General features: G+C 34.6%; 3 protein-coding genes across 3 annotated transcripts; 1 reads left to right on the top strand and 2 right to left on the bottom strand.

Annotated features, from left to right (window-relative positions):
• Positions 1–3,432: 3,432 nt before the first annotated feature.
• On the bottom strand, positions 3,433–4,144 carry LOC110181146 (uncharacterized). The gene has a single exon (XM_020948819.2). It carries the CDS (start codon positions 4,003–4,005, stop codon positions 3,625–3,627), a length of 381 nt encoding a protein of 126 aa, XP_020804478.1. The 5' UTR covers positions 4,006–4,144; the 3' UTR covers positions 3,433–3,624.
• Positions 4,145–4,419: 275 nt separating this feature from the next.
• On the top strand, positions 4,420–5,873 carry LOC110181144 (glucose-fructose oxidoreductase domain-containing protein 1). Its single transcript, XM_020948817.2, has one exon. It carries the CDS (start codon positions 4,524–4,526, stop codon positions 5,676–5,678), a length of 1,155 nt encoding a protein of 384 aa, XP_020804476.1. The 5' UTR covers positions 4,420–4,523; the 3' UTR covers positions 5,679–5,873.
• Positions 5,874–6,289: 416 nt separating this feature from the next.
• LOC110181145 (ATP-binding cassette sub-family G member 1) lies at positions 6,290–23,500 on the bottom strand. The gene is made up of 12 exons (XM_020948818.2): positions 22,751–23,500; positions 17,556–17,962; positions 17,373–17,490; positions 16,052–16,247; positions 15,283–15,428; positions 13,136–13,374; positions 12,901–13,041; positions 12,359–12,666; positions 9,622–9,790; positions 8,281–8,381; positions 7,317–7,475; positions 6,290–7,237 (listed from the first exon to the last, which is right to left on the bottom strand). The coding sequence occupies exons 2-12, from the start codon at positions 17,917–17,919 to the stop codon at positions 6,893–6,895; spliced, it is 2,286 nt and encodes a 761-aa protein (XP_020804477.2). The 5' UTR covers positions 17,920–17,962; positions 22,751–23,500; the 3' UTR covers positions 6,290–6,892.
• Between the last annotated feature and the right edge of the window lie 1,550 nt (positions 23,501–25,050).

Consider the following 25,050-nt stretch of genomic DNA (forward strand, 5'->3'; position numbering starts at 1 on the left):
GGAAATCTTTTATTAATAATAAATACTATTTTTAATACTATCATGAAGTAGTCCATAATAATCTAAAGACTTATAAGAAACTTTATCAATAGAATTTCTCATTTTTGTTGATTTAATTGGGATGGTAGAATAATATCCATAAAAATGCAGTTCGTAAATACTGTACACCATCAATGAGTCTTTATTTGATACCCGATTTTCATTTCACCACTCTATTTTAAATCTACAAAGGACCCGTTTAAATTAAGGGAAAGAAGTCTTTAAAGCGCATATAAAATATTGGATTTTAGAAAGTCAGACTGAACTCTAGACACGTGCAGGTAAGTAAAGAATACCTGCTTGGCTCTATAAGAAATAAATTACAACTTTACTTTCCAAGGTAAGGTATTTAAGGTAAGGTAAGGTATTTAAGGATAATTCCAACTCCCTATAGAACTCCATAACAATTTACCAATCGAGAAAACGACTTGTTCTCCATAAATTCAAGAGTAGTGCGTGTGCCTTGCTTATTTGCCCGCCAGGATCGTGACATCCGCGTGACTGCCGCGACATATCCTTTCCCCAATTCGTGAGTGATACGTGATTGGAAATAATTTAAGCTGCCATTGCTGTGATAAACCAATTTGCGAAAATTTAAGATGAAACGCGAACGTTGCGGCCACAGTCACACATAAAATGGAAGCATTTTCACAACTGTCATTGAAATGTCAACATAAATCTACTGACAGCCAGTGTGCCAGGGCTGCCACTCTCCCCTCGTGTCCTGTATCGTCCTGTCCTGTGCCATATCCTTCCCCGGCGACTTTTGCACGCTGCGTGACGTAAATGGTGATGAATATTTCTCATCTGTTGGCCGTGGTTCTTCTGGTTCAAGTGGGTGGAGTAAGGCGTTGACTAGTGGAGCGAAGCTTTTCCAGCAGTTTTGTTATAGTATGTCGTGGATACACATAGCTGGCTTCTAGCATAGCTACACTTGCAGAAAAACAACTAGGAATTTAAGTGTGGATTCTTATTAAATAGCTCATAGTTTATAAACAAACTTATAATAAGAGGAAATGTTTGGTTTACATATCTAATTAAGTCTGTGTTGAAATATTTGGAATAATTTATAGATGAAGAATCTAAATTAATTATCCTTGAATAATTAGTTCTATTAGAATTTCTCCAAGTGTATAGAGACAAAGCAAACTGCGACTCCCAGCAGCGAAATGGGCTTGTCAGTTTTGATGAACTATCTTTGGCTGGCTGGTCGTCCTCCGTGTTCCGCTGCTAATGCTAATGCCTCTGACAGAGATCTATGTGCGGTCTGATTCATTCGAGTCCCAGTCTCGTTCCCTGTCTGAGGCACAGCCTCCGCCGGAGCATCAGACCTCGAGATGAGCTCACGTACAATGGCGTCGACGTCCGCTTGTTTTTGGCTTATTAAATGTTTAGTTGTCCTGCCTTCCACAATTCCAGACATTTTCGGTGTGGTCTGCCGCCTCCTGCATTTAGTATTAATTTGGCTTAAATGTGATTAATGTCTGGTTACAGAAAGGTTTTGCTGTTTGTGGTCGGAGATAAACTAAGCCGGGATCACAGTCATTGATATCCAAAAAGGGGCCCACTAACATATAGTTTTCAATTAAGGCAAGTGTTTGCCGATGTCCGTCTCTGTTTTATCTTAATTGAATTGCCCCAATTTTAGTTTTGGTTTCTTGATTCATGGGAATTCTTAATTAGATACTGCAAACCCATTAAATCCTGCAGTTGCTGCAATAATTGCATCTCTGCACCTTGAGTAAATTTCACAAGGCCACTCTTCTCCATCCCTTTTGAGGGCATCAACCCCTTCGGTGGCACCTTTGATGGCAACCATAAGTTAGTGGCAATAACTTATGCCCTGTGGGCACTAAGAGAGCAACATTCATTAGCTGTTTGCTGAAGCCTCCGGCTTTCCTTTAAAGCCGTTTGTTTGCCGCCTGCTGGTCCTGGTGCTGTGCACTTTGTGGTTTAATTAAAGCACGGCAGATGGAAAGCAAAGTGTGTGTGTGTGTGGGGTGTGTGTGTGTGAGCAGCTGCCTTAAACCAAATTACACTAATTGGGTTACCATATGACAGGGCACTGCGTCGGCTGTGACATTTGTTTGCCATGGCTTGCCAATGCTTGCATTATGTCCGCCGCCGCCCATATCCTTCGTCCCGCCAAGCTCACTGAAATGAACAGCGGGCTTGTGCACTCAGAATGAAAATTGAGCTGAATATATGAATAAAATCTATTAAACAATACAATAAAATAAATATATAGGTATATACAAATATATAGTTCACATATTTTACAGAGATCACAAGGATTTCCTTATACTACTACACAGGTCTATATCGATCGGTTGTATGCCAGCTAAATGATATAGGAGACCTAAGTAGTGGGATTTATGGCAATAAGGAAATTAATTTAAAAATAAATGGTTAGGTAGCACTGCTGAATCCTAGCATCTATATATGTATATGATATAATTGTAATGATTAAAACTTACTGCAGTAGAGAACTTCCTTTATCGTTATTGCTTACTTCCTTCCAGGGTAGACTTATAATCTTGGTGACTTTAAGTAGGGTAATCATCGTATCGAACATATCTTCCTGATTATCCAGTTGCATTCCCTTGGCCAGATGATATTTCAGAGGTCGTAGGGTAATCATCATATCACTGCCACTATCACCATCGATGTTATCACTAGGAAGGCCACGCACATACTAAGGTCGCGGCGAACGAAGTGCCTCTATTTATAGTTCCCGCCTCAAGAGAATAGAGAAAGTGAGAGAGCGAGAGAGTAAGAGCTATCTCTTGAGAAAGGCAGAGCGACGTACAGACTTTACTCCAGAGATGAACAGTGGGAGTTAGACAGACCGGATTAAAAGATAAAGAGAGAGTAACAGAGAGCGAGAGCGAGAGAGGGAGAGAGCTGTTGATGCTGATCAGGAATATGTTTACTTAATAACTTAATGACTAAAATTATAATACCCTGCAAGAGGAACTTAAATATTTTATTGCATACTTTTAAAAAAAATTTCAGGGATTTTAAAATTCTTATAAACTTTTGAAGCTCTCAAGCTTTAATTTTAAAATTTTGAAACAATATTATTAATTTTTATGGTAACCTACTTTTTTTGTCAGTGTCATCAATAACCCCTTCACTCCACCGAGCGTCGTATTCGCAGTTACCAGCTTGTAATAAGCTGCAGGATCATTTTCCGCACACCGGCTGCTTTGACAGCTGCAATAACACACATGGCTAAAAGGGTTGGAAAGAGGGAAATGACAAATGGGGTCTTGTTTAACTGGTGTACACCACATTGGAAATGGAGACCCAAAAAGATCAGACCTAGTTCATTAGGTGGACAGCAGTTGGCCTTTAAAGGAAGTTTCGTCACTTTTCATTTCAACAAGAACATTGATTAAATAAAAAATATTTTACTTCTTACTTTTAGAAATGATTTAGTTTGATTTTATATCTATAGCGATGTCTGTGTAATTTGAATCAATTACTGAAGAACACTTGCATGCATTAAATGGTTTCTATTTCTATTAAGATACTTAAATAACGAAGGTATAAAGAAACTCAATCCAATATATTATGCTTATCTCAGATCTCCATGGCAGGGTCAAAGGACACTTCATTGCGACTTTCAGCTGTATTCATAATATCCTCCAGGATGCGATTGAGAGATTCCGAACCGAGAGCGTACTTCCGTCCCTTTGCAATATTATTGTATTTGGCGTGTAAATATATGCTGCAGGAGTTCCGGTCGCCATTTAAAATATGCTGCAGGGCATCGCTAATCTGCTCAGATCCCAGGCTCTCTCGACCCTTTATCTCCGACTCATCGATCACTGCCGAGCCCATATGGTCGGAGATCTTGGCTGCCCCCTCCTGCTCATTGACTCTCTTCAAAATCCCCATCGTCTGTGCGCTAAGGAAGAGTCCTGCTGCAAAAGCGGCCAGGCACCGGGCAATCGAATTCATGGTGTTCCGATTTTACTAGTTTTGGTTGCTGAATAGAATTTTGATTTGTTTTATATTGAATTTTATTACGATTGCTTTGTTTTTGGGCGAAACATTTTAAATATTAATATGAACTGCTTTGTGCCAGAAGTTAGCGTTTAAAGTTACCCGCCGATAATATCCAAATTAGGTGGCAACATTGATTGAGTAATTGAAATGTGTAAATGTTAATAATAATATTTAGAAGAAGAAGAAAGATTTGAATATCAACATGTCACCCAGCAAAATGTAAGTGGTTTTATCGTTTTTCCTAGATTTTAATACATTCCAAACAATTTTTTAATAAAAGAAAACACAATGATTTTACGACCAATGTGACAAAAGCTTCATGCTATATAAATTTGTAAGCCCAATTTAGCAAAAGCTAGTTGCTATATGACGAACCTGCAGTTCAATCGATCTGGTAACACCGCAACCGTGGCAAAATAATAACAAACTCAATTTGTCTTCAGATTGTGAATTTTTAAAGCATTTAAGCGATGCTACCTGGCGTTGGAGTGTTTGGAACAGGCGAGATAGCCAACGTGCTGGTCCCACTGCTCCGGGAGAAAGGATTCGAGGTCCGGGCCATCTGGGGGCGAACGCTGAAGGAGGCCAAAGAAACTGCCACCACACAAAATGTGCAATTCCATACAAACGTTATAGACGATGTCCTGCTGCGAAAGGACGTGGACCTGGTGTTCATCGTCTGCCAACCGTTCCTGCATGCCGAGATCTCGGTTAAGGCACTGGGAATTGGTAAGCATGTTGTCTGTGACAAGCCCGCTGGACTGCACCAGCAAGATGCCCTGAAAATGGTCCGCGCCTCGCAATATTATCCAACGCTGATTTCTCTTGTGAATCATCCGCTGCGGTTTCTGCCCGCCTTCACGCACATGCGACGATGCCTGCAGGACGAGCTGATAGGCTCCATCGGCGACGTGGTCCTCATGGATGTACGTGTCCAGATGGGCACGTTGTTTCCCGAGAAGTACAATTGGATGTGCGACGCCCAAATGGGCGGAGGAGCACTAAATCTAGTGGGATCTGTGGTAGACTTGGTCAGCTTTCTGCTGCAGCAACAAGCTATCCGAGTCCATGGAGTCCTGCGTTCATATACGAAGTCCACGCCAGCTATTAATGGCATTAGGCAGATCACAGCGCCGGATTTCTGCAACTTCCAGATGGAACTTAACACGGGAACTCTGGTGACTGTCGCTCTGCACAGTCATACAGTGCCGGCGAAGGCCTTCTCCCAGGAAGTCCTCATATATGGCAGCAAGGGTCATCTAGTAGTGCGCGGCGGAGATCTCTTTGTGCTCAAAGAAGGGCAGCCCAAGGAAGAGGCAGTCTATGTGGACGTCCAGGATCTACACTTTGCCACAAACAACTCTTTGCTCCCACGTCCCTACATCAAGGGTCTCTGCAAGATGGTAGGAGCTCTCAAGGAAGCCTTCGGAAGCAAGGAATCCTCCTGGGTCAAGGCACCTGTCTCCACGGCGGCCACATTCGAAGATGGCCTCTATGTCCAGGCTGTAGTCGAGGCCATAAGGAAATCCAACGAGTCCCGGCAATGGCAAAGGGTACAGTTGTCCACGGATGCCCCTCTTAATCACGATCAGATCATTCGCTATGCACGCATGTCAACAATGTAGTGTATTTTTATGGTGCAATCACTCCAGAAAAGCAGTATATATATTTTTTATATATTTTTGTGTTTAGGTTTTAAGCATTTACCAGATTCTAGGCCTTTAGGCCCTGTATCTCACCTTCATCCATGTATTTAACTTATTATATTTGTATGTCATCGGCATTTTAAAACTAATAAACTTCAAGTATTTGTAATTAAAGTATAGATGTTATTAATTTCTTTGAAAAAAAGTTTTAGAAAGGTGTAATCAAATCGATTAGAAATTGTTTTAACTTGTCAGAGATTAAAATTACTTTAAAATATTCAAATTATTAAAATCACTTGGCGGTATATAATAATTATAGTTTATTTTTTAATTCTTGTACATACAATGTGTATTCCAACATCGGTTTAGCTTTGTACTGTCATTTAAAGTGATCAATATTTTCATATATGATATTCGATCAAATTTTAGGAACGTCTTGTCTTTATATAGGAATATTTTAATTAATTGCCTAGAAGTTTATATTCGATAAACTGAAATTAAAAGAAGGGTAACCAGTTAGATAAAAATAAACCTTTTTGTTACCAAAAATCTTACAAAATCATAATAAAAATCGTATGAAACCCCTCTTCTTTGCAATTTTACCAAACTTTTTATTATGAAATCAATAAAGTAAAAAATCTAAAACATTGGCTACACAAATTAAACATAATCATCATTTGCCGCTTACACATAAATCGAACTTAGAAATATATAAAATTAAAACTAATTATTAAAAGAGACAAAACAAAATGTTGATCACAAATATGTATGTATCGTTGTTGCGAACTGTTAGGATGTATATTCAAGATTTGGCATAGCTCAGATCCTTTATAGGAACCCAAACATAATTGATGAAATTAGGAAAGGCGAAAGGTACAAGGATAATGGCAAGATGAAAACTGGGAAAATGTGAAATAGTTGCTGGAATTCTGTTTCTACTTTTGTTTTTTGGTATATCAGCACTTACACTGGTACAAGCTACCCTAAAGCCTTCGTGTGTACAAATAATATTTCTGAGAATATTTAAATAAATACCTAAACTAACTTTCCACATTATCGTATATATGGGTCGATCAATATAAAACACACACAAGAAAAGGAAACTCATAAAAAACTTTAAAACTTAAAACAAGGAGAGATTGAAAGACACCCGACTATGTACAAAGGTATTATATCTGAATCTTAGTATAATCCTATCGCTTATTGAGCTTGTGCCACAATGTAATGATGGTTAGCACATGCATAACACCGATCACAATCCCCATGAGGAGCAGGCAATCGGACATGTGCACATCTGATATCATCATGTACTTGAGGAACACCTTCGGACTCCGGAAGTGACAGTACATTGCATTCTCCGGACACTCCAAGAACGGTCGATCCATTCCGTAGATTGCATTCAATGCTCCATGGAATCCTGCCCGGAAATAACTCAAATGCCACATCCAACGGAACAGGGGCGTAATGTCAATGTACCGAGTGCAGAATCCAAAAACTGAAAACATCACCGCCAAAATTGGTCCCAGAAATACGGCAAGCTATGGTGGGAATAATTTGAAAATATGATTAATTATTAAAATTTATATTCTGACTAATTTGTAGAGTGTAAAAACCCACCTTTGTCGGCAGCGTGGCTCCCACGAAAAAGCCCCAGGCCTGGGCACTTAATGAGGCCATTATACCCAGGAGTATGAAGTAATATATCCGGAAGGAGTCCACAGAATCATTACCCGTTAGATGTACGCTGATTATGATGTACATGGCGGTGCAGAGGCTCTGTAATTTAAATTTAATAAATAATTAAATAAAGTATATGTATTTTTTATAGGTCTAAAAATTTGGTAGGACTTCTAAGATCAAATTAAGACAAAATATTTAAATCAATTCTTTGGAAATCTATATATCAAATGAATATAAACATGTTATACATGTATTAGAGGTGCCACAGATAACAACGTATTTAAAATTAATAAAAAAAAAATTGGTTTAAAAGTATAAAGTACAAGATTTAAGACCCATATTCTTTTTTAATTATTTTCTGGCATACTTTAAGAATACACTTTGAGGGATTTAAAATCAAAACCGATGTCTAAGGCACCTATTTATAGGTTTTGAAGGAGGTTTTTTAAAATAGTCATTATTTATTTATTATGTGCTTTAACTTTAAAATCACAGTGGGTAATAGAGGGACAATCCAACTTTAAATTCTTTTCACATTTCTGCTATTTCACCTGTATGAATTCCAGGAAATGTACAATTATATCTCTCACATAATTATTTAAGCCAGCAAAATCATTAACTTTTGTGTGCTTCACCAAGAGAACTTTGACAAATTCTCTCCATCCAAATGTCAGACAGAGAGAATATTGAAACAATTGCTTTAGAAAATGCGGGTTAAGCTTCTGCTATTCTGTCACGCAAATGAAACTCAAACATCAGCGATTTCACATCGTTAATTTAATTTAATGACCGAACGAACGACAATTCATTAAGCCACAGTGCCACCTATAGTGGGGCTTTGGGTTAAATGATGATTAATGATCCCACTGACATCGGGTTCTGTTCTGATCAGTAGTCTTACCTGGAAGGGTATCTCGAAGGAGATCAATGAGAGGAAGTAGGGACCCAGCTTATACCAGCGATTGAAGTGCTCTCGCGTCAACATGTCAATTTCCAGCGGAACTGCAAATAAAATTAATTGATTAAAATCATTAAAATTTCGATACGAAGCGAAGTATTTGCACACGAAGGTGAGGGCATACTATACACAGTACACAGTACTTCATATATATATATACATATATATTTAGGTCAGGTCAGTAAACCGAAACCGGTAAAGATCAGACTCCCCCGACACCGCCAATGCCTCCTGTCTGGATGAATTTATTGTAATATGCTTTGAGAACAGCTTGGCAACCGGTTTTATTATACAATACTCTCAAGCAAGCTTGTGTCGTCTGTCTTATGTCTCTTGTATCTTTATAATTATTTACTCAGTAGGTTTCAGGATTGCCATAATTTCGGGGGTCTTTTTTAAAGGTGAGAAATTAATTGTGAGTCCATTTACATGGAAATTATAAATGACAAAGTGGCTCGACTAAGATATTTAAGCGACGATCACATTCAAGTTTGGCCTCGCTGGCAAGGTTAATGTGCTGAATTGTTTGGTTTAATTTAATTAAATAAATGTGGAAGAGATATAAAATATAGTATATAAATATTGGAAGGTTTTTTGGGGAACAGTATTTTGTACTTCATAATTTTAAAGAGATGTGTAAAGTAGAGTTGTTTAATGCCAAACTTATTATTACTTTCTAGTTCCTCACCACAGATCTCTATTTTCCTTTAAATATTCAAACACGATGTTATATACCTACTCGAAATATATTTTGGCAAGCCATTTAAGTTAGCATACAATCTCTAAGCCGTAATCTTTGGACTAAGACCAGCTAATGATCCACTATCTAAGCTCATAATCTTGTTTCCTTTTTGCCAATTAAGTCTCCCCAAGACATTTGTGCAAATGCCAACATATTATTGGCTAATCCGCATTCCAAACAAAACAAAAAGTACAACAAAATAAGCAAACAAAAAGTCCAAACTGTTGACAATTTAGAATGCGGAGACAAAGCGAAGTTAAGCCGAAAATAAATAGTAAATGTTGCACAAGAGGTCTGCCAGCGAGAACCCCGGTGGCAGCTGCACAGTCTTGGCCAAATTTGGCGACAAATTTTTGCATAATTTTTTGTGTTTTTGACCAGCCAATGGAACGAAATTATCGAATGGAAAAGTGGGAGGTTGAGGTTGTGGCACTTGGAAATACTACCACAACTCGAGAACCACTTGGATAGGCATCGGGGTTGTGAAGTACTTGTGTGCGTACTCGTACTCGTATCTTTCAGATACTTAAGCAGCTACTTACATGTCAAGACCACAGCCATTTTGCCAGTGTAGACCAAGAGCAGCGTTGAGCCATAGAGATATACGTAATTGCCCAGCACACTCTGGGCATTGTTGCCCACATTCATGTACAGATATCCAAAGACGACGCCAATGAAAATGTGTGAAACGATTCGGGCCAGCAGAAGGAACTGAAAGAAAGATACAAAAAATAGAGATACATTTTAGGGATACATTTCAGGGATACATTTTAGAGATATATTTTAGAGATACATTTTAGAGATATATTTAAAATGCAATAATTGAAACCTGCATTTCTATCTCAACTATAATTCTATATTATTACAATTGTGAAATGAAGAACACCTCTTTAACAACTATTTTAAGTACTTCTTTAAGTACAAGATATTCAAACATTTCCTCCATTATTACTATTTAATTTGATGCTATCTTTACCTTAAACATTAGATGTTATATCAATTAAAAACAATTTATTTCTTTACCATTAATAGAAACCTGCAACTACTAGTTTTACTGTTTTAAAAACTTGAATCTAAATTTGTAACATTAAGTGAATAGTTGTTGCAAAATTATGCAACTAAAATTAGCAAGTATGAATTCATTAAAAAAAGTTTTGGAAAAAATGTAATATATATTAAATATATTATTATATTCTTATTATATATAGTATGTATTCTATTTTTTAAAAGGTTTTACTATTAGTATAGTAGTCAAAGTCAAGTCTGACCTTCTAACATAAAATTATAGCAAAAGAACTAAAGAACTAAAATTTCCAAGTACAAATTAAGTGCACTGATTAAGCTCTCTTCAGACTAAAATCTGTGATGCATTTAGGGATTAAATTATTTACTATATTATATATAGTTTATATAAGAAACATCTTATTTTTTTCAATATTTTACATTGAATTTGTAAGTTTTATTTTAGCTTAATAATAATGCAATAAATCGGCAAAACTCTTATTTTCTATCTATTTATTTCCACTATTTTCCTTCTCTTAGTTTCCACTATTATTATCTTGACCACAATTGTATCTTTCGCAGCTGCCGGCAAGCCAATATTTAACAAAATGCTCGTGAAGTCCGAGATGTTGGTCATTAGAACACACTCTAAAAACCGAAAAAATCTATGTGAAGGCTGGTCGTGCTGTGGCATTACTTTTTGAGTTACGACTCGGTCGAGTGGCTCGAGATACTCAATTCTGAATACTCGATCTCGTCCGCGACTGACCCCCGAGTCAATATCGAGTATCGAGCCCAGCGCAATCGAGGTGCTAAAAGATTCAAAACCATACTCGAGTGCAGCGTATATGCAGATCCATATATTAATTGTGTGCAATCGCATAAAAGGCAACTTAACTTGCTAATTGGTCGTCAAACAAACTGTTCAATTTCACATTTTACACAAATGCCAAGTGCTAATTGTGGACATTCAAATGATAAACGTCAGCCATCAATCTCGACGGCATAGCATAGCAGCCGGCTTCCAAGTTAATTTATTTATTTATTCTGGTAAACATTTGAGCCTTTGCCCTGAGTCACATTTTTCAATCATATAAAAATGTGTGTGTGAGTGTGTGTAAATTTGTATGTGGCCTAAAGAGGCAATATAAATATTTGAAAAAAAAAGTAAATGTGTGAATTATTAAATGTCACATTCAATTAAATATTTGCCCAAGCAAAGATCTTTACAACACGAATATTATTTACCTTACATTCGGTTGAGGAAAATATTATTGAGTTGTGAAAAAAATAATATCATTTTACGCCACATTTGTTGTCTTTTATGACCAGTGTTATTAAAAGAAAATTACCTTTTTTTGTTATTACCTCAAGTTTTGTGGAAATCCTAAACATTATATATGATTTACTTATAATGCCAAAGCTCAACAGATAAAAAAGTAAACTCTGTGCCCTACATGAAACTGCGATTAAACGAAGATTATATAAGGTTTTGGAAACCCTCAGCAATTACCATTTGAAATCTACCAAATGCATGCTATTATATAGCTTACATTTTCTTGTTTTGCAAAAATCCGAAAGCGTTGCAAGCAAACAGACCAAATTAACCAACCTTCCAAATTAAAAAAATGTATAATTATTATAATGTGCAGAGCTCTCTCAGAGACGTAATTACTCACACACAAAAAAAAGTTAAACATAATATAAAAAGCAGCCATTAAGGGGATTAAACCATTAAGAATTACGCAGAAAACAAGATCAGGCATAACTCGATTCACTTTTTTCGAGGACACAAAGGCCAATTACCAAATCAACTTGACAGGCCATCAACTCTTAAGTCACAGCAGTCCTAAACCTGCTTTCAAAACAAATTGTTACCCACTTATTAAGTGTATTAAAATGATTACATTTAATGTCAAAGTATCCGTTACTTGAAGAAAACTGAATGACATTTGCATTTCCAGATAATGCTTCTTTAAAAAAATATATGAACTAGGTGAAAGGTAACTTAAATATTATTTGGGGAATGTTATATCAATTCAAGACAAATTAAAATGAAACTTATTAGAAACTATTTAACTAACTATTTAAGCCAAGGTTTCAAGATTTGTAAATATAATATAAACAGCCAAAATTTCAGCTAAGGAAACTTGTTCATATTTAGATACTTTTAAAAGCAACTTCTTAGAAATAAAATACCACTTTATAATTAAACCAAGGTTTCAAGGTTCTTAAATATTCTACAATTATTTGTTAATTACATTTTTTAAGACTCACATAATTGCGTTTGGCACAAATCAAGATGCGCTGCATCAGGAGGAGGTACTGCATGAGAAACGAGGCCGAACTGGAGGCATTTGAAGACTTGGCAAGCTCATTAACATTGGAAAGTTGCTGCTGCTGCTGTTGATTTTTCTGGCTGAGATCTTGGCCGGTGATTTCCGGAGTGCCACTCAGTGCCTTGATCTCCTCCAGCGCCAGCTCCTGTGGCGCTGGTTTTACATAGTCGTAGCTGGAGAACTGCGCAAGCGCAACTGTTGGTAGCTCTTGACTGGATTTGCTCAGAGTCTTGCTGCCAATTTTGTCTATAATTTTTTCAGAGGGAGATAGTGAAAAGGAAATTTAGGGAAAGTCGATGGGTAGATCTACATTACAATCTAGAGAAAATGTTGCACTATATGGTTTAAAAGTACAAGTTTGTGAAATAATTATCATATATACTCTACAACTTTGTAAAGGAATCTGGAAATCAAATCACTCTATCAAGCTCATTATATACATATAACTATACAGCATGGCAACAGAATCAGTAAACTTACCTGTAATTGTTGCCACGAGACGTGACACATCTGTAGTGCTCATATAGCGATAGCGATCCACATCCTCGTAATACTTTTTATTAGCCGCATGGATCAGTTCATTCAGATCACGTTGATGCTCACCCACGGCCACTTCGAGTACTGGAAACCAAATGAGTTGGGAATTATATAGATATAATATATATATAAACTATTATAGGTGGAAGAAAGTTATGCAACTCTCCTCTTTACTTACAATAATCAGCTGGATTGTGGTAGCTGGGACAGATGAGTTGCTGGTCAGCCAGGAAAGGTACTAGTTCCCTCACCGGTCCTTGGTACATGCAATTTCCATCAACCACTGTATATAGTTTATCAAACATCTCGAAAATCAGGGCACTGGGTTGATGGATTGTACAGACGATCGTATGACCCTGAGAAGCTAGTTTCTTCAGCAAAGCCACACAGGAACTGCAAGAGGAGCTATCAAGACCACTGGAGAGAAGAAAAAACAAAGATTTATATTATAAATTTAACTTGTAGAGTATGTGATTCAACTTTTTTTAATTACTGCTAACCTAACCTTTGGAAAGTAGACAAATAAAAAGCATCATTAAACGTTGTTATGGCAATGAGAAACAACATAAGGCAGAGAGAACATTATCTTATTTTTGGGCAATCTCAAACTTTAATGATAGGTGAGATTAAAGCTTGAACTTGAAATGAAATTAAATGAAAGATACAAACGAGTTTTTGTTACCAAAAAGCCATTAAGCAATGCATTACAAAGATTAGATTGACTTACAGTCAACGATTTATGGAACGAGATTTGCCAAAAAGTTGTTCTTTGCTACAAAGTGTATATTATACATCTAAATATATATAAATTTATATATCTTTTCAATAAGAAAATAACAGAGAAACGGTTGTTAAATGTAGGGAATCAGTAAGTATCTTTCAACTTTAGTTACTATGAACAGAAAGAAACTATGAACAATAATTTACCATGATCAGCAATTAAATATGTGCAGAAAGTATCTATAAAAATAACTCTGAACAGTAAGTAACTCTGATCAGTAAGTATCTATGAGCAGTAATTAACTCTGAACACTAAGTATCTATGAACAGTAATTAACTATGATCAGTAAGTATCTAAGAGCAGTAAGTATCTATGACCAGTAAGTATCTATGACCACTAAGTATGTATGTATGTATGATCAGTTACTAACTTTGATCACTAATAAACAATGACTTGCAACTTTTGTAACACAACACATTTCTAAGACTTGACCGGCAGAAGTCACTTCGTCCCGGGGATGTTTGAACAAGTTGGGAATCATATGTACAGATGTGCGAGATTTGTTTCGGAACAAATTTAAGCTATTTAATTGAAACTATGGAGTTATTCTTCTATTTAATTTTACTAGTATATAGGTCGGAGCATAGCAAATCGGTGGACTATTTATATACATATATATATAGCTGCCATAGGAACGATCGGAAACATTTAAGGAAAATATTATATTTTTTTCAGTTTTCAACAGATTTTCATCAAATTTGATATATAGCCATTATATATTAATCTAGAATTTTGTGTATAGTTTTATGAAAATCGGACTACTATATTATATAGCTGCAAAACGGTGACTGTAAAATTGTAAATATAAAGTGTATAGGTGATTTAAATGAAAGCAGGCATTACTTTATTCTTTTTTAAAATAAATATATATAATTTATATAGTAGGGTATACAGACTTCGGCGTGCCGAAGTTAACTTCCCTTTTTGTTCCGTCTCAATTTCTGTGTTACAAAAATATCTACATGACTTGATACTTTCTGAAGCGTTTTAATAAGGTGTGACTCAAAGGGTCTTTACAAAAGTCATTGTAGTTGAAAGGGAACCTTTTGAGACAGCTAAGTCCCTCTCCAGACAGTGTAAGATAATGATCATACAGGGCAGTAAACCCTTAATTATCGAAACATTACACTTATTAAACCTATTCTCTTTATAATTTTCATTTAGAACCTATTAAAATAATTTTTGCTTGATGAACAACTCGCTTAATTGCAAAAAGTTTCAAACAAACAATTAATTGGAAGATAATCTGCAGCCTAAGCCAGTCATTAAAAGCAACGTGATAGAGAATATTTAAATGAATTCCGTTTCCTGCTCAATGAACCCAACCTATCAAAGTGAATCTAAACTATTATAATGTCTAATATATTGTGAATTGATAAGCAGCCCTAAAGCCCATATAGACGGGGACAAACTTGACTTGTGGGTCAGGCGTGGATTTCGCTAAATTTCCGCTAGGCAAAGTTTACTTCATCGTCATCATCATCATCATTATCATTATCATGGCTACTCTAATTACATAAGTCTGTTTATATACTGTCACTCACGTCGTAGGCTCATCCAGATATAGCACGGGAGGATTACTTATCAGCTCCAGGGCAATAGCGAGACGCTTCTTCTGCCCACCAGAGAGCTTCGCCGTGTGCACATTAAACCGATGGTCCAGACCCAGCAGCGATAAGATATGTTTTATCTGCAGAGATGAAAGACATATTTATGAGATAGGATTTTGCTAACAAAAAAACAAATAAGCTTAAATTTTAAGTCAGAAATGTATCATCTAAAATAATTTGTGCAACTTCTATGTCTGTAAAGGCACATACAGTTCTTTTCTGTAATAAGAAAGTAATATTAAGTTGTATATATATATATAGATAAATGCAAAGATATTGATTTTAGCTTGTGTTATTTTAATATTCAGGTATTTTATAAAATTTCAATATTATTTATTTAAATTACTTTGTGCCCTTTAAGTCTGTTAAGCCGAAAACAGTTTTCTAAACGCTTTTCTACAAATAACTTAATAATAAACTGATTAAAATAAAATAAATATACAACATTTTGCTTTAACTGCTTTGATAATTAATAATAATAATAATTAATATAAATATTTTGGCTCAATCTAGAACAAATTAAATTTGTAGGAATTGTAAACAATTTTAGGAACAACTTATATACAAATTGAAGTGCACATAACCAAGAAAATATATTCTAAAACGTTCAAAAAAATGGAAAATTATTTACACACTTAGAAACTTAGTAAATAGAGCTGCTTTAAAAATAATAATAATTGTTTTTCATAAGATATCTCCTTACCAAATCCATTTTGTATCCCTTGGTCACCTTAAAGCCCAGTTTGAGATGTGCAGCCAGTAGCATTATTTCGCCCACCTTCAACTGGGGACGGAGCAGATCATCCTGATGGATGTAGCACAGCATCTGGCGGAATCTCTCCGAGCTGGGATCCATTGGCTTGCCATTCACCCGTATGTTACCCGACACTCCAGTAGAGCTGTTGGAAAATTAAAACAACAACAACAAAAGGAAAGAGTAAAAATAAGTGGAAGAAATCTCAAAAGAAAATCAGCAAAAACAGGCAATTAAAATAATTATTACAATGTGAACGAGCTCAGTGCGAGTACTTACATACATACTATATATAAGTATATATATGAACTGAGAAAAAATATAAAATCTCCATAAGCGTCTGGAGCAGAGTAGTGAACCGAACTCGGTTCAAACGTACTGAACCCTAAAATATATGTATGTGTGGAAACGAGGGGAATTCAAGTTCATAGTTTACTGACCGATAACATTTAGCAATGAAAAATCGTGTACCGCCCCTGGGGGTACACAAATAACCATTACATTAAGTATGATAATTACAAAAAGAAATAGCAATTTGCAAGTTTTTGTTTCCTCCAGATTGAAACAGATCGTGGTCCGTGTATATATATTTTATTTACTAAATGAAATGCTGTAATAGCTGTCAAATGGCCATCAAAAACGGCAGATTAAGATTGCATCAATCAAAAAGGGGATTGACTCATAGACAACATGTGCATCTTAGTTCATTTCGCGATCCCGGAAAGTTCTACTTTGCCCATTGCATAAGATCTTGAAACTGAGAGGAAGTGAATGCGATTATGTCCGGAGCAAGAGGCCAAGATTAATAGCATTTAAAGGCATCAGTGGATTGTGTGAGTCATATTTTTGATTTAAATAAACTTGAAAAATTGTAGAAAGAAAAATATATACTTTGTACAGCTTACATCGAAACAAAACCCGGTTTAATTTGTACAACAATGTATGTAAAATTTCATACTAAAACCAGGTCAATTTCCTCAGTAATTAAAGACCTATTTTTATTATTAAATTAAACCCTAAACAAATTGATTATAATGTAGTGCAGTCTGTGCAACTGGCAATTTAGCTAAACTTTATTGGCATTTGAGTTTTGTGTTGACTGATTGAATGATTGCAACGTCTGCACTTTTATATGCAAACATGAAGTGAACACGATATGTAATTAAAATCAGCTTTTTTACTCAGCAATATCGGTATTAAAAAATGCAAAAAAATTATGTGCTGACTTGGATAAATAAATTTTCAAGTTTAAGAACATTGAAAGACTTACCAAAAGCCGGACATGACATTTAGCAAAGTGCTTTTTCCCGCACCCGAGGGACCCATAATGGCTGTAAGTTCACCAGCGCGAAAATTGCCATTAAGGCCATGCAGGATTTCCTTGGTTACTGTAAGAAATAATAATAATTATTATATGGGAACTGCTACTAAAATTATTTAGCTAAATACCCACCAAATTTCCTCTCCGGAAACGAGAACTTTCTCACTGTGTATCGCACATCTGAGAACTCTATATCCACCGGATCGCAATGATCGAAATTGGCATGTGCCACTGCCTGATGATAGTCCGGCAAACCATTTAAATCATTTGTGACTTTAGTGGTTAATGCTCCTGATCCTCGGGAGGAAGTCGATGAGGTCTCATCAATGGACAATTCCGAGCTGGCCGCTGTGGTGCAACAATTGATGCCCAGGCAACCATTTTCATGACCATTGTGACTTTTGTGGCTGCTACCGGAACTGCTGCTGGCATCACTATTACTTCCGCCGCCACCACAACAGGCATCCGAGGCCTTGATATCTGGCAAGAGCGTCATATTTCTGCACTCACTTATATATTCCGGGAATGGGGATTAAAGTCTAAAATGAATTAAGAGAAAAATGTCATTTAAAATGCAGTGCAAATTGCGCAACATCCCAAGAAGGAAAAACCAAGATAAGGCTTATCAAAAATGAGCATTCTGAAAGACTTTCATGACCGCACACAATAAATAATAATAAATTCAAGTTAGTATAAATAAAGAAGAAGGGTTTCATATAAATATTTAATATATTAAATTAAAAATGTATTAAAATAACTAATAGTCCCCGCTAACTGTGTTAAACATCCCCCTTTTTAAACGTGCTTCATAAATTATTATTTAAGCCTTTTTCCCCGCCATATAATTTGTAAATTCACCCATTAATTATATATCCCCTATGATCACATTTTACTTTAATAATTACTGGGCTGTTAAAACGTTTTCCCCAGTAGTAGTAGTAGTAGTATAGTAAAAAAATTTTAATACCAGATCTGTAGTAGCAACGACCTGTTTGTTCATCTGGGCGTTAAACTTCGTTTATTCTAGATACTTAACTAACCAAAAAAGTACGACTTGTTGAAAGCAAAATTGAATATTTTTTATTTTGTAGGCGTTTACATTCTGATTGCAACATTTAATGCCCGACACTTATATAGTGGCATAGTCCATTGGCTATCGCAAAAACTTGACAGATGCGTCATTAAAATATTTTACAAAGTGATTTTTGTACTTCGAACAAAGAAAGTTATTGTAATGTGAATAATAAAAGCTAGCTGGAAATATATTTTTACTGATGGATAGACAATTTCTTTACTAAAGATTTCTTATCTTTTGCACAATTCCTCTTTGAGTACATTAAACTTTGATTTATGCATGGAAGGTTGGGTCTATTTGGCCTACAAAACAACTAAACTTTTGCTTGTCATCTTTTATGGAATTTCTCTTGTTTAATTTGATGACTCGACATTATGCAAAAATAGCCCTTCGAAAGGTGTAAAACAAAAAAAAATAAATAGAAATCAAATTCCAGGTTCAAGCTCCATTTCACGCAATGTGTTTTGATAAAGAACTGCGTCGAAGGTAAATGTTATTATTGATTATTCTTAAATTAGCTAATGTTTACTAATTTCTCACATCCTTGACTTAGGTCAGGTTTTTTTCCAAACAGATTTAAGCCTGCTAACTAACTAAATAAACACAAGAGCTGGTCTAGAATATTGATCAAATAAATGAAATGAACTAGAACTTTGCTAAAATTAAGGTTTTTGTAATGAGAAAATATCCTTCACTCAAGAACAAGTATCTAGGCAGGCTTTAATTATTCTTTGTATGCAAATTAACTTCAATTCTTCCATTTGCAATATGAATTCGAGTCGGTCTCTATACATAGTTTTTTTATGTTTATGTTTGGCAAACAAGTCTCAAGTTAGTCAACTGATATTGACTTTGATGTAAAGAGTTTTGGTGCCTGTGTCTGGCTTGTTAACCGAATGACAAGCCAAAAACTGAAAGAAAACCAGTTGTGAATAGTGCATAATCATTTTTTCTTTACCTCTATTTTTTTGCAGACCTTAATTGGCCGACAAAGCTAAAAGAGATCACGCCTAGCTGTAAGGTGTGATCTTGCTAAAAATGAAATAAACTAGAAAACTTGAAATTGAATAAATTCCGAATGAGGGGAATGGGATTTATGAGTAACTCACACTGAGTTCATTGACAATACTCAGACTTTTACTTGATTTGATTTATAAGTTCCAAAAGAGTTTATGGAAATTTACAGATATAAATATTTGTAGATATTTCTAGCTTTAATTTTTTTTAATTATTCAAGTCTTCTTAATTTCGTGACTCGCATACTGTTCTCCCCTGTGAATTACTAAGACTAAAATGAGATCATGACACTCCTCTTAAAGTCTCTCCAGAAGCACCGAAACGAAACCCTGATCATCCAGGTAGTATATTTATTTTCGTCCCAAAGGTCGTTGAGACATTTTTCACTTTGTTCCATAACTCAGTCAATGCAAATTTTTAGGTATTTTGGCTCTGGCCTGACATGCAAAAAATATATATACATAAACGAAAAACGGTTGCCATTTCAATTAAAGTCACGAAACTGTGAAATCATGAACAACTTCAGTTGAAACAAAATGGGAAAAATAAAAGTATAAGAAACAAAACTACAATAGAATGAGGCAATTGATCGTTTCGGACACAACAGCCACGATAAAAAACACAACAAACTAAGCAGGGTAGAACTTAGGAGAAAAAAAAAACGAAATATTACGTATACGACCCCTAGAACCGCTGTTGCCTTGCGATAAAGAAAAGTGACATCGCCAAGGCCAGCACGTGGACAGGCACACATGTAAATGTACCCAAGGGATCAGGGTTTATCATAGAATAAATGGGCGTGATTTCGATCTTTAAAGGCTGTCAAACAGAAGAACTCCCCCCACAAACGTCGCAGTTGCCGGCATAAACATTTTGTTTTGATTATATTTCTCTTTTGCCTTTATTCAAGTGTTTTTGTTTATATTTTTTATTTATCTAATTTGATTTTTGAGTGGTTCATTCAGCCAATGACCGCTATATGCGGTTTTATTTATCATTTACGTGTGTATTAGGATCCCATTTCGCTATTATTTATTAATGCTTTCGCTGTTTTTGAATTGAATATATGACTGCAATCACGTACAGAAGCAGGTGGATGGAAATCAAGTTGATTTAACGTGATAAATAGATTATTTATATATAAAAAAAAACTCTATTAATGGTATTTACATGTAAATAAAAAATTAATTAATTTTTCTTGAACAAGTTGCTATTAATTGAAATGATTAAATATAAGAGGTATAACTTTGCATTGAAATAATAAATTATTTTAATTGTATTGAAATGAAACAATTAATGTTACTTTGCTTAATAAGGAAATTTAATTGTTATCAAGTAGTTATATATTTTAATTTCGTTTTTGTATAAATTAAGGTGTTTATTTATAAGAAAAGTTAGTTCAAAATTATGTTTAATATCTGTACGATTTTACCTCTACATTTCTTTCGATAGCTTTACCTTAATCTAATTCATTTTAACCTCCATTTTAGAGATATTCCTACAATCTCCCTAATATTTTTATTCTAACTAACTTAATTTTTCTTCTCTAACTTAACAAAATTAATTCTTTTTATTAAAAATTATCAAAGTAATTTAGTTAAATTTTCCTGGGCTTTTATATTCGCATGTACGTTGTTGCCAAGGTAATAGAAATGACTGTTTATCTCGTTTATCTCAACTCTCAACTGATTTTCCCACGAGTTTGAAATTACATAAGTGCTAGTAAACATCCCGCATTCAAAAATGATTATCTCAATTGTTTCCAAAACGAATTGCAATCCGATTACGGATCAGAAATAGAAGTGAATAAATTAACCAAGCCTGTAAACAGCCATAAGTCAGAACACTGAGCCTGCATAGCAAATTGCAATGCAGTGCACAAAAGTCATGAGCTCGAAGTGATATAACCAGAAGAGCTGCAATCCAGACTGATCACATAATCAGCTGTGATAAACAATAAATAACATCAATCCAGAAGATTCTAGTTCGATGATGGCCTACATTTTCAAAAGTTTCAAGTTCTTTCTACATAAATAGAGGAAAATCCAAGAGGGGAAGACGATCGAGAAAGAAAGAGAGAACGCAAAAGCTTTTCTTCTAAGAAAATCAAACAAAATTATGTGCAGCTGCTATTGCAGAGGCACTGCGGGAAATCGTGAAATTTGAGTCTTATTTCTTATAGTTCTTGGAAGTTTTATGTTAAAATAATTTCAATAAAATTGTTATTCTTTTTTTGAATAATAATAATAATAATAAGGAGAAGTGTAAATCGAAAAAAGTTGAGGTCCAAAAATTGTTGTAGAAAACCATAAATAGAACCACTAAAATTGTATTATTCAGTTTATGTGAGAAATTAAAATATTGATTAATTAATTAGTAGTAAAATGTTACACGAAAAAAATTAGATTATTTTATGCAATCTATAAAAATGTTTTAGTTAATGTTTATTAAAGTTTAAAGACCATTGTGCAAATATATCAAACTTAAACATATCAAATATTAAATGTCTTCCTCATAAACAAAATACAGTGCAATTTTACTTATTAAGTTTTTTATATAAAAACATATATTTAATATGCTGGTGAAATACAAGTTTCTTAACCATTTTGTTAGAATCATTTCATCGTCATTTAATTTGTAAAACTTTTCATAAATATTGAAGAAGTACATGCAGAAGATTTAATTAAATCAAAATGGCATATTTGAGAAAAAGATTATCTTTATAATTTTTTTTTTAAATCCCTATTGATTTAAGATACAAGATCTTATCTTAATATTTTTCTAAATCCTCTATGTTCAAACGGTTTCACATCCTTTAAAAATCCTTAGATCCCTATAAACTTTCATTTTAAAACCTTATTACTCAAAGGTTTACCTATATTTCCTAAATATTTTAAAACATATTACTACCACTTTTATATATATAAACAAAGAAATATATAGTCTTTATAATAATCGTTTTAAATTTTTTCAGATCAAAGGTTCTTTAATATTTTAAACTAATTTTCCCTCCTTTTTATTACTTTGTTGACCCCAAATGCACTCCCTCTCTTCCTCTGCCTCTCTTTCTCTGTGTGTTCTTTGTGTTCCGAAGAATTCTTCTGAGTGACTCACTCCACTTGAGCTCTCTCCCAAAGAGCTTTCTTTATTTATTCATTTCACTCGTTCTTCTGAGCAGAAAATATCCGCTCTTTCACTGGGTCAAAAGGTTGTCTCTGTTTGGTGGTTAACGAACCTGTTGACTTGTATGTAGTTGTTTTTTCTCGGCTCTTCTTGTTTTTAGATATTGTTGCTCAAGCTCAGCTTGTATTTTATTCTTGAATTAAAATTATTGTGGATTTTTCTTTTTGAGACGTAAAATGCGAGTGCGCACATGAACTGAGACGAGGCGACGTAGACGTTGACAGCGGGAAAAACTTTGGCACAGAACGCAATTCATGAATGAAAAATAATAATAATAACAAAAGGAAAGGCTGCTCTTATTTTGTATTTATATATATATTTTCGATGATGCAGCTGATGTTTTGTGAATTGGTTTAAATGCAGTGTCTTTGATTAACCTTTGATTAACATTAAGCAGACGAACGAACACGCGATTGATAGTCGTCGCACGGTTTTAATGGTTTTTTGTTATTTGATTTTCTTGATTTCTTGAATTCGTTTTCGCTGCACTTTCTTTACATTTTTCCTGTTGCTTTTTGGTCTTTTTTCTGTTGTTGTTGCTTCAGCCTGCCGCTTCCATTGAACTTATGCAGATGGGCAGCGACGCGTGAATTAATTTCAATTGTGTGTAAGCTATATAGCCCGGTATATATGTATATGTATGTAAGTAATGTGCTTCGGACACAGCACTGGTGTTTCGATCGATTCTCGATTTACCCCGATACCACTCGCTATATGTTCTTGTTCCGATGTTAAAACCCCGATTCTGTATAAGCTTCACGTGCACCTCCGCTGGCAACGCTCGCTGACGATCAACTAAACTGTGAATCGCTCTCCGGGCGGCTTTTATAAGCTCATTCCTAACCCGACTCAGACGCTGCCAGCTGTTTGTTGGCTCGCTTCTCGCTCTCCATTCTGCTCGTTGGGGGAAAACTCTCCTGGATCTTGCAGTGGAGCTTGCCGGGTGTCTATCAAAAGATAGGGTATAGTTTCTTCTAATTTTTAAGAACTTTGCATATACCTAAAAAAATATTACTATTTTGTGTTATAATGTGACATAATGTTACTATAAAATTTTAAATAAATTAGACTCTTCTCCCATTGATTCTAATAAATTTACTTATACCCTTAACTATATACATATATATAATATTACTATTTTATGTTTTTCGAAACAATTAACAATTGACTCTAAAGAATTATAAGAATTTGGCATAATGTTCTTATTCTTTCTATATAAAAACCCTTATTTGAAGCCTTATTTATTATTACATTTCATTATAAAACATTAATTTTCTACCTCAAATTAAATTACCAGGGTATTAACCATTAGAATCCTTTTACTCTTTCAACACTATATGTACATATAAAAGATTAATATTATTTTTTTTGGAATTTAAAACATTTATACCCATACATCTTAGGTATTATAAAAATTTTACATAGTGTTCTTACAAATTTTAAATAAATTGGGCTCTTATTGATTTTATCACAATTCTTTAATTTACAACTCATTACTTCCTTGAATTAAATAAATAAATTCTAAAACAGGGTATTAACCAGTTGAAAGTTTTTACTCTCTCCACACTTCCCACTAGTATTTTTTTTTTCATATATCAAACAGTTGCAATGCATAGTTACATATTTACATATGTACATATGTATGTACATACATATATACCAGCCCTGACCCCCATTTTTAGTCCCGTTAAGCATTACGTACAGGTAAGAGAGATCACTAGCTCCGATCTATCTCACTCTCTCTTCTCTCTCTCTCTCTCTCTCTGGGTTGGGTAAATCTGCAGTTTTCTTTCTGGTTTTTTATATTCGCTTAACAATCTTGCTTGCTTTGGGGGCTCCATTGCGTGGTTTCCACAAATCAAAGTCAAGTTTTCCTATGACGATATTTGCTTGGATTTTGTAGTTTCTTTGCGGTCTTTCTTTTAGTTAACAGAAAACAATTGCATTAGGGTTTTCATGGGTAATTACTGTCACTTTGATATATAGTTGGGTATTTTATATAAATAATTGTTGAGCAAATGCTTAATTAGAGTAGCGATTCTACAGTAATTAAAGGCCTATCTTCTTTATGGAACTATACGATATATATATGTATGCCAGATGAAGTGAAATATATATGATTCAAGTCTAAATATTTGTATTATAAGGATTAGATTAAATTACTTAACGAGGAATGCCTTACATCTTGGGTTTATAATTTATTAAAATCTGAAACATTAAACTGGTTAAGGTTCAATAAAAATGTTAATATGTGACATATATTGAATGTTATTATAAAGCTTATGTATTAATCATTTTTATACCATATTTGTTATATCAACAACATTATTTATAGCATCTTTTAACAATCTC

Source organism: Drosophila serrata, unplaced genomic scaffold (assembly GCF_035046125.1).
Source record: "Drosophila serrata isolate PLE 108 unplaced genomic scaffold, ASM3504612v1 contig_249, whole genome shotgun sequence".
In the NCBI taxonomy this organism is placed as follows: domain Eukaryota; kingdom Metazoa; phylum Arthropoda; class Insecta; order Diptera; family Drosophilidae; genus Drosophila; species Drosophila serrata.